Genomic DNA, 10,579 nt, shown 5'->3' with positions numbered 1-10,579 from the left:
GTAAGAGCCTAAAAAAACTTTTATAATCTAAATATTAAGGTAAATTGCAATTTGCTTTTTGGGAAATATACAAGTGTTTTCATTTTTTTAAAGTAAAATATGATATTTTAAAATTATATTTCAACAAAATAAGAAAAAAAAAATGACATCGTCCTCCTGTTTAAAAGTTTCACCCCTGGCTCTCAATGCCCCGTGATTCCTTCTGAAGCATCAGAGAGCATTTGAACCTTTTTTAACAGTTGTATTTATGTCCCTCAACCATCCTAAATGAATATCCTTGTGTACCATCCTAGTGTAAAGATGAATCTCACTATCATACAGTCACTGCTGGAAAGGGTTTAAATCTGCTGAAAATGATGAAAAACTGAAGAATCTGCAGGATATGAAGGATTTTTCTAAAGAACAGCAATCAGTTTAACTGCTCAGAACAAAAAAAGACTCATGAACCATAACTATAAAGTAGAAAAGCCAAGGGTGAGTAAACTGTTTAATGTTTAATTTAAATATTTAGTTTTATGTCACTTTAAGCTGTATAGAAGTGTCTTGAAAAATATCTAGTAAAATATTATTTACTGTCATCATGGAAAAGATAAAGTATATCAGCTATTAGAAATAGGTTTTTAAAACTATTATGCTTAGAAATGTGCTGAAACAATCTTCCCAGAACAGAACAGAAATTAGGGGAAAAAATAAACAGGGGCGCTAAAAATTCAGGGTGGCTAATAATTCTGACTACAACTGTGTGTGTATGTGTGTGTGTGTGTGTGTATATATATATATATATATATATATATATATATATATATATATATATATATATATATATATATATATATATATATATATATACAAATATATGTTTACAATGCGTATGTTACTGTTTTGGTTGCAGTTAAGGATTAATAAACACAAGTACTATTGTGTAGAAAAGTCTGAACCATCCATATTAAGTCCTTTGTATTCTATCATTTTATATGTTTTGATGGAGTAAAAAAATGGTATGTTGAAATGTATATTGAAGAAAAAAAAATAAAACCTGTCATTTTTCACATATCTTGTAATTTCTTTACAAAATTTGCCAGCTTTATGTAATATTTTGTATGAGTAGTTTACACCTACTTAAAATTTGTAATATAGACAATTAAAAAAAAGATGTTGGTTTCAATACAAAATGCAAGTTTATAACTCATTAGTTTATGTAGATCCCACACACAAAATAATGGTTAGAGAAATAGAAAAATTAAGTAAAGTTTATGTGAAAATGTTATTTCGACAAATATAAAAATTAAGTAGGTTCTTCAAGGCCTAGTATTGTTTCATCTACATATTAAAGCTATGCAAAAAATCATTACTTTTTTTAAGTAAATGAAGCAGAAAATTGTTATCAGTGTACTCTACTCCATACTCTGGAGTTTTGTGTGTGTGTGTGTGTTTGTGTGTGTGCGGTCCTTTACTGACAGCCGTGTGTGTGGATCTTGTTGAAGAATATGGCGAAAAGTCCTACATGACGGTAATAGTTTGATTGCGGTGTTTACTTCAATAATGCCACTAATATCTGCATACTCCACATGTCTTAATTTCATTTCTGTTAAGTTCAGTTAAGACTTTAGTCAGATTAAGGTCATCAAAAATGGCTGTTTGGAGCTTATGTAAGCCTACAGTTCAAAATTCATGTTTAACTGAATAAACAGTTAGCCAACACAAGTACATCTTATTGACCATTGTTTATTTTTATCACCAATTATCATAGTAGAACAGTTTCTCAAGCAGTTTGTGATGCATTTTGGAAACAGAAGATGAGCCCCTGGTCTAATGCGCCACCTGGCTTGAGAAACCCATTCTCAAAGAATTTTGGTCATTTTTTGGGTAGCACTTATATCCTGAATGCCTTCGGCTGAATTCAAATGAGCCATTTTAACCTAGATTAATCCAGAATAATTCCAAGATTAGTGAGATTAATCTAGATTAAAAATGAATCTATGCCCACCTACAATCTGAATATTTATAAGTAATTAGCATTAACATCCAGAAAAACATCCTCAGTTTAATGCTTAATGTGGCGCAATGCATTAAAACCAAGACCAAACTGTGTAAACCAACATCTTCATCTGACTCCGTCCTCTTGTAGCTTAATTTCTGCTTTTTTTCCAATATATAATCACAATTTTAATAGCACTAATTTAATAAAGGCAGCATGGTAGCGCAGTAGGTAGTGCAGTCACCTCACTGCAAGAAGGTTGCTGGTTCAAGTCTCGGCTGGGTCAGTTGGCGTTTGTGTGTGGAGTTTGCATGTTCTCCCCATTGTTCGCGTGGGTTTCCTCCGGGTGCTCCAGTTTCCCCCACAAGTCCAAAGACATGCGCTATAGGTGAAGAGCCAAGATAAATTGTCTGTAGTGTATGAGTGTGTATGGAACTCATTGCTGGAAGGGCATCCGCTGCATAAAGCATGTGCTGGATAAGTTGGTGGTTCATTCTGCTGTGGCTATCCCAGATTATCAAAGGGACTAAGCCGAAAAGAAAATGATTGAAATAATGAATTTAATGAGTTTAATTTCAGCTCCTCTCTATTTCTGTAGCACTTTTTTAGTGCTCCAGCAACCCCAACCAAGATAGTCAGATATGCAAGTGGAAGCGAAACTTTAGCAATTGACAAAAGTAAAGTCAAACTTAATGGAATATGATCTTCTAATGATTTTCAGCATAAAAGTAAAATCACTCATTTTGACTCATACAGTGTATTTTTGGCTACTGCAAGACTGAAGAACTGCAAGTAACATTTGACTAGATATCTGTCAGTAGTGATACACAAATAAACAAAAAGGACGTATAAATCTCTTCATTTATTTTGAGCACTATTGCTCTCCTTATTCCTTTACATTTAAATTGAGGACAGAAATGTATTTAAAAGTATTGTTGTTACTTCTAAAAGTTGCTGTAATGTAATTGACTGGTGTCTTGTGTTTCTTTCAATAATGATTGAACATGTTTCTCTTTTATCTATTATTTTTGTAGATTTTGTCTTGATGTTGCTGGACAATGAAGAACAGACAGGAACTGGACAGCTCGTGATGGCAGTAACTGAGCAGAACAGCTGCTTCTACAAGCGACAGCCCAAATCTTACCAAGATCATCATGAGACTGTTCTTCAGGTATTTAGGAACTTCTCTTGGAGTCGTATTCATGAAAGCTGTCAAACACAGTCCAGTTACTCAAGTCTAAACTGTTGCTTTAAACTGAGATTGTCAAAGTTTGAACAGTCTCAAAGGGTGGTCTGCAATCTTGACCAGGGGGGAAATATTTGTTGTATTAGTATATGATATTGAGCTTCAGTTTGATTCACAGGATTTTATTGGAATTATTAACAATATATAAAAGCAATTCATCACAAAACAATTCAAAGAACAATTCATTACAAAACAATCATGAACACTTAATTATAAAACAATCAGTCTCTCTTATGACAGAACACCAGATTCATTTATGAGGTAGAAAATAGTTGAGCAGATCTTTGATGACACTTTAGAGGAGAAAACTGACAGCACTGGATTTCCTGATGGAGTTTCATCATTAATTCAGTTCAATTCATCTTCATTTCTATAGCGCTTTTACAATGTAGATTGTGTCAAAGCAGCTTAACATAGAAGTAAATTAAAACTGTGTCAGTCCAGTTTTCACAGTTGAAGTTCAGTTCAGTTCAGTGTAGTTTAATTGTCACTGCTGAAAGTCCAAACACTGAAGAGCAAATCCATCGATGCGCAGCTCCACAAGTCCCAACCAAGCAAGCCAGCGGCGACAGTGGCGAGGAACAAAACTTCACCATTTGACAAAAGTGAAGGAAAAAAACCTCGAGAGAAACCAGTCTCGGTTGGGCACGACCATTTCTCCTGTGGCCAAAGGTCTTGTGCAGAGCTGCGGTCTAGGCACCATTCATTACCATTATTGTCATTAATTACTCAGCTCATGTCCTTAGTTCATATTCATGTTTAGTTCATATTGAGAACAGAAATTAAAACATTTGAGATGAAATCTGAGAGCTCTCTGACCCTCAAACCGCATGTTCAGAAGAGACCAGTGCACTGTATGTGTGTCGCACTGCTGACGTTTAACCCAGAGGCCTGCGCGACTTCCTCTCATTTAAACAAAGCGTGGGCACACATACAGTGCAGGACAGAGCTCTCATCAACACACGTCATGAACTGACACTGAAGAAAATTAAGGTCTTAGGGGTTTGGAATGACATGAGGGAGTAATTAATAACTTTAATAGTCTTGTGAAATTTCTGGAAATGCTGCTCTCCTCTTTCTCGCTTCTTTAGTGTTTTCTAAAATTAAAAAAAACAATCAGAAACAACACAAAGTTATTTAAGCAGTGATATGAAGGGCTGTCAAATAAGAGTTGTGACTCTAAAAGAGCAGAAGAAAAAACAACAGGAATAGCATGAAGCAAAGAAAGAATGAAGATGTACTTTTGTGCTCGGTGTGTTCCTCTACCTCCTTTTGGCTAACTGCTGCGCAGGATTTGGGGCCTTTGGATTGAACCACCGGTGCTTTTCTAACTGATGTAACTGCAGGCGCTGATGTGGACATCGGGCCAAACACTGGGAAAGCAGGTTCTGGCATGCTGAAAAGTGACACAGAGAGTGTGAAATATGTCTGCATACTCAAGATTCATGAACTTTATTAACTACAGTAACCATTATATTTAATCCTTTTTTACTCGTGACTGAAATATTTTATTCTGTCACTGAGGCTGAGATTTATCAGAGGTGTCTGCTTACCTGTAGATAACCTGGGGTGTGTCTCAAGGGATGCAAACATTATTGAATCTTTGTCAGAAAAGGGCAATTCTGCATGCAATATTTCATACAGCACGTTGCCTATTTCCCAAATGTTTGCCGGGTCAGCATAGAATGTGGGATCACTGAAAACCTCAGGTGGCGTGATACCACTGGCTCCTATAAGAGAGACATTTTCATAATTCAGTCATTTCATTAGACAATACTGTGAGCAAAGAATCTAACACAAAATGCCAACTCACCTCGATAATTATCGCTGCTGAAAGGCTCGCTGGTAATTGGCTGAGCACAACCAAAGTCGATCAATTTGAGCTGTAATCGGGGTTTCGTCACCAGGATGTTCTCTGTGTGTATATCACCATGGAAAACTCCACGCTCAGTGCAGAACTTTACAGCTTGGATCAACTGACGAATTAACCGGCGTGCTCGCTTTTCACTAATTCGCAATGTCAATGTGATGTAATCAGCCAAAGTCCGGCTTTGCTCTGGGTACTCCAAGATGAGAAGGAAGCTGCTCTCATTCTCAATCCAGTCGTGTAATCCGATGATGTTTGGACATTGCGGAGCATTCATCAACCTTAGCATCATTGCCACTTCCGCAAGCACAGGTGTGGAATGACCATCCTAGAAAGAAAAACAGATTTCAACGATATTACCAAAGCTGAATGGCACAAAGTACAGAAACAAAAACTGGAAAAGAATAAAAAAATTAATTCATTCATTCATTTACTTCAGCTTAGTCCCTTATATATCAGGGGTCACCACAGTAGAATGAAAAGTTGAATGAAAAGTTACGCAACATGATTCCACTGATGTCCACGTGAAACTGAGCTTTGTGTAGAAATGAATGCAGATTGCTTTACAAGGGGCCGGGATATGACACAATGATCATTTTTATCTGCATTGATGTTAAACTAATTTTCATTAACTCCACAGCCCTACATTCATGTGTTCAAAACTTGTCTCTGGGTTTATTTCTTCTGCTGAACGCAAAAGAAGATTTTTAAAATATGTTGAAAACCAGTAAGGCAGTCCAGACAGGTGTGGGACATGTGAAGGATGAGTAAATGGTCGGATCATTTTCACTGTTGTGTGAATTATTCAACTTACAATGTTGAGATATTGGTCCTGTTTAAGCTTGTTCATAAACTTCAGGGCAACCTGCGGAAAAAAAACAGTAAATTTTTCAAAATAAGTGGCAAATTAAAGCCAGCAAACTATTAATATTAAATAATCAGGAGGAAAATGTTGACTGAATTTAAAAAATAGTTCTTTACCTTTTCACTTTTACGAAGTTTGTGAGATGCCACAAACACCTTGCCAAAAGCTCCTTCTCCAATCATGTTGTCTACTTCAAAATCAGACAGATCAAATCCTGAAACACAGAAAAAGAGCAGCGAGATTTACTTGGATTGTCTGGTATGAAACGGATCAAATAAATCACTAATAAATTCTTCAAATCTAAATTTAGTGCAATGAGCTGAAAGCAGTAACTTCTATCAGAATTGCAGGAGTAAATTGATTACTAATTTATATTAATTATGAGTTACAGAAAACAGAAGGAAATGATGACTTACTACGAGTGGGTCCAGAAGCCTCTTTAGGCTCTTTAGGAGCCGGGCCTGGCAGACATACTGACTCAGGGTCAGCGGATTCTGCGATTTCAGGCATAATTTCAACAGGCACTGCCTCAAGGTCAGCTTCATCCTCCAGCCCTGGCTCAGACTCTGGCCGGAGCTCGGGCTCGGACTCTGGCGCTGACTTAGGCTCGGGCTTGGGCTCGGACTCGGACTCAAAATCGGACTCTGGCTCGGACTCCGGCTCTGGCTCAGGTCGTGGTGTAAATTGCTGGACTATATCTGTGTCACAGCACAGGAAAGGGCGCGTTGCAGCCTTCCATACTCTCTTGAAGAAAGCAGAGACTCTTTTCCCTTTCCTTCCTTTCTTGGGTTTTTCTAAAATGAAGTAAACAAACAGAAACATCTCCATGAACAGAGCTGCAGCTACTAATTAATACGCAACCAACAGTACAACAAATGACACTGTCTGATTTACAAGCTAAAAACAACAAAGCACAAAAATAACAAATGGCAGAAATAAAATGAACCAAATTCAGGACGACTCACCATCAGTCCCATCCATTTTAGAGGTGTGTTGAACAGACGAAGGCGACTCAGGACAGGCCGAATCTGCATCCGTCATGTTCTTAATATTGGTGAGGCCATGGACACTGATTGGCTGAGGATCTTCCCAGACCTGGCCTGGTAGACACACCAGCTCAGTATCAACATGACCTGTCAGGGCCGTTGGGGACTCAGGACGGGCCGGATCTGCTGTTTGCTTGATCCTGAAGGGGCCCGGAACACTCAACGGTTGACAATCTTCACAGATCTGGACTGGCGGACGCATCTGCTCAGGGTCGACATGATCTGCGTTGGTCGTTGGCTTGATCCTGGATGGTCCTGGAACAGTCAACGACTCCAGACGGTCGCAGACCTCGACTGGCAGACGCATCTGCTCAGGGTCAACATGATCTATGAGGGCCGTTGAGGACTCAGCACGGGCCGGATCTGCTGTTTGCTTGATCCTGGAGGGGCCTGCAACACTCAACGGCTGAAGATCTTCACAGACCTGGCCTGGCAGCCACACCGGCTCAAGGTCTGCATGTGCTGCGACGGTCCTGGAGGAACCTGGAACAGGCAGATGCTCGAAATCATCCATATCCGACTGTGGTTCAAAGGGGACCACTCTGTTCCAGTCACAGCAAAGGAAAGGGCGCTTTACAGCCTTCCATGCTCTCTTAAAGAAAGCAGAGGCATTATTTACTTTCCTCCTTTTCTCTGGATTTCCTAAAATAAAGGAAACGAACAGGGAAATATTAGAAAACTCTTTAACCACAGGTTTAAAATAGACAAACTGCTGTAAATTAGACAAATTAAAGATAATCACACAAAAGAAACAACAATAATAAATGTACAATTATAATAAAAAATGTTTAAAAACTGAAATTAATTTTGTGGAATTGCAAATCATTTCTATGATGTAAAATGACACACACAAGCTGACAAATAGTCGATAAGTCATAAGTCCATATTAGACATCAGGAAAAATCCTATAAGCAACTATTTAATAAAAATAAACATTTTACTCCTGCTCACACAAAATGCAAACTATTATAACTGATTTTGTGTCAATATTCTGAGTTTTACCAGTTATAGTTTGAGCTTTTTAACAATCACCATCACAAAGTTTAATCAAATTTATGTAGCCTTTTTTTTGTCAGTGGGTGCTACATCTACATCTACATTCTTCATCAAGCACCACTTCACCACAAAAACTAATGAAACTAAATCAACATTTTTCAGCCTTCCATTAGCAATCGTCAAACTCAAAGTGAACAATATCTCTCGCTCTGGAGCTTCAGTTGAGAAATCTGTGAGTAAATTATAACTTTAAACATTTAACAATCAGTCTTAGAAATACAATTGAAAATAGAAGTCTTACTCCAGAACTTCAGTTACAGAAACAAAGCTCTAGACCTTTATTAATATGGAGGTAAAGTTGGTTTTATAATTGCACATTTGTTCTTTTAACAGTCTCTATATTGTTTACCATGCTAATTTTAATAGTGGGTCTGAAATCGCATGTAAGAATGACTTCAAATCAACATTAGCACTATTTAGTTGACTGTAAACACTGTTATATGATAATAGTCATTAGCTGTTAATATGATTTCCCCATTTAGAATTTGAAACAATATTTTTCTGTTATTATATTATTAAGGAGAAAGTCAGAATGTGTGAATATAAAACCAAATTTACCTCAATTGTATTAATTCATCCCTGCTTGAACAAATAAAGACTTAAATATAATATTCTCACTCAGTTTGCTAAAATATAACAAATATTCCTCCACACCATCAAAAACTAAGAATATTACTGTGCAGGTCTACACATAGGATTTAAATTACAGTAATATTAAAATGTTTTATTTTTTATCAGTAAAGTTAACAAGGCACAATCTCTGTTGAGTGCAAGTGAGAAACTTAAAAGCCAGAATGTCAATACATCCTCAGAAGTAATTATATTATTATTATTATTATACTTTATTAAATAATACGTGGGAGATGAATATACCGTTTTTGTAAACTCTCATCTTACCTGTTGGGGTTCTCATCATGGTTGGAGGTGTAGGAGAAGCCATCGTGTCACTTTGATGATTATCGTTGACAAATACAGGCTTAATCAAATTAAGTCGAGTAAAAAACACGGCTGACATGTTATTTGCCATTTGAGATGCAAAACAAGTCGCTAAAGTCGTTAAATCACTGTTCACTGTAGTTGTTCGTTTGTCACTCTGAGGAAATTCTGAACTGTGTTCTGTCCTATGACGTAACGGCGTTCTATTTATGTCATCATAGGTGAAGTGAGCTACATTGCTTCTTCCAGACCCTTACAACTTCAAGATATTTTTTGTTACTATGACGGTAAAACTGATATATCAGAGAACTACATTATTAACTTTTTTTTTCTTTTGTATGGAAAATATTTTATTCACAAACAAAAATTCTCCAATTCGCAGCCTTCTTTTTCACATTTTTTAATTGAAATTGATGTTTTGATTGAATCTCTTAGACTAGTTAATAACATGAAAAGTGATAAATTCTTGGACTATTCTGATAAATATTTTGGAAATATCACGGATACATAAGTCCTTGTTTCCTCTCGCTGTATTTGTGTCATGTATGTATCTCTGTTTAATTTTTAAAAAATTGCTCTCTATTATTTTTCTTTTAAATTAATTTTTTATTTGTTAATATTATTTATCCTGATCTGTTATTATCATTATGTTTTTTTTTGTGTAAAATTTGATTTTGTATGTTTGTTATTGAAGTCAATAAACAAAAATAAATCAAATCAAATCAATGAAGAAGAGAAAAAAGAAAATCGGTGAGGTAAGCTGTGCGAGGTCATCCGAGATGGCGCTCTGTTCGGTCAAGTTTTGTTGAGTTCCACAACTCAGTTGCTGTTTTGGTCAGATAATAAATTTATAACAGATAAAATGTGACTTATACCGCAAAAAAAGCTTTAGCAATTATTATTAAATTATATCAGAAACATCAGTATAAACTGCAGCTGTACGAGCAGCACCAGCGAAAATACATTCATTATCTTTTACCAATAAAGTATAAAAACATGAATGAAATGTATTTATCAATAATTTTACAAACAAGTATTAAAGTTTTATATCACAGTCAATAATAAGTGGACATTTTTGCTTTACGTGTAAAAGGTTGAATAAGAAATATTAGGGGTTGGGCTAAAATAGTCTATAAATTATTTGTCCACAAGAGAAAGAAAATGTTTTATGATTTATTAGGCAAATAACAAACTGGACCGCACAAATAACCTCACTTTAAATTGTCCATCTGAATAATAAAACAATAACAACAGAAATAATTATAATAATGTCCTGCCCTTTTTATGCCTCTCTTGTAAATAAGTAAAATTCACTGATAATGACAATCATTATATTATCGCTAAAATATTATCATTATCAGTGGATTTGACTTATTACAAAACTATTTAAAACGTGTTGATTTATGGACTGCTTTTGGTGCTGGACACATTTTATTCATCGTTTTGTGTTAAACAAGTAAAACAAATGCAGGCTACAGTAGGCGTGCTTCACTCAGAACAAGGCAAGCTTTGCGATAACTGACATTACGGTGATTTTTTTTATAACACACTCCCCCCAAAACAAAACCATTTGCCTTTTAAATCA

The 10,579-nt window shown here is 36.0% G+C and overlaps 1 protein-coding gene across 2 annotated transcripts; it reads right to left on the bottom strand.

The window, feature by feature from the left end:
* Nucleotides 1–3,393: 3,393 nt before the first annotated feature.
* Nucleotides 3,394–10,187, bottom strand: LOC137494805 (uncharacterized). 2 transcript variants are annotated; one of them, XM_073951719.1, is made up of 9 exons: nucleotides 8,956–10,187; nucleotides 6,922–7,644; nucleotides 6,373–6,750; nucleotides 6,073–6,170; nucleotides 5,906–5,956; nucleotides 5,038–5,419; nucleotides 4,778–4,954; nucleotides 4,466–4,620; nucleotides 3,394–4,321 (listed from the first exon to the last, which is right to left on the bottom strand). In XM_073951719.1, exons 1-8 carry the CDS (start codon nucleotides 9,083–9,085, stop codon nucleotides 4,487–4,489), a joined length of 2,073 nt encoding a protein of 690 aa, XP_073807820.1. In that variant the 5' UTR covers nucleotides 9,086–10,187; the 3' UTR covers nucleotides 3,394–4,321; nucleotides 4,466–4,486. The 2 variants fall into 2 exon arrangements, with proteins under 2 accessions (XP_073807820.1, XP_068077009.2); XM_068220908.2 differs by having other exon boundaries at nucleotides 4,491–4,620; nucleotides 8,956–9,820.
* Between the last annotated feature and the right edge of the window lie 392 nt (nucleotides 10,188–10,579).

This window comes from Danio rerio, chromosome 1, assembly GCF_049306965.1.
Source record: "Danio rerio strain Tuebingen ecotype United States chromosome 1, GRCz12tu, whole genome shotgun sequence".
NCBI classification, from domain to species: Eukaryota; Metazoa; Chordata; class Actinopteri; order Cypriniformes; family Danionidae; genus Danio; species Danio rerio.
This window is presented reverse-complemented; position numbering and strand designations above follow the sequence as displayed.

Coding starts and splice junctions, on each gene's coding strand:
- LOC137494805 (XM_068220908.2), bottom strand. CDS start 9,085: ATGGCAAATAACATGTCAGCCGTGTTTTTTACTCGACTTAATTTGATT. Junction 5,957..6,072: donor AACTTCGTAAAAGTGAAAAG/GTAAAGAACTAT, acceptor TTTTTTCCGCAG/GTTGCCCTGAAGTTTATGAA. Junction 4,621..4,777: donor ACACCCCAGGTTATCTACAG/GTAAGCAGACAC, acceptor GTCACTTTTCAG/CATGCCAGAACCTGCTTTCC.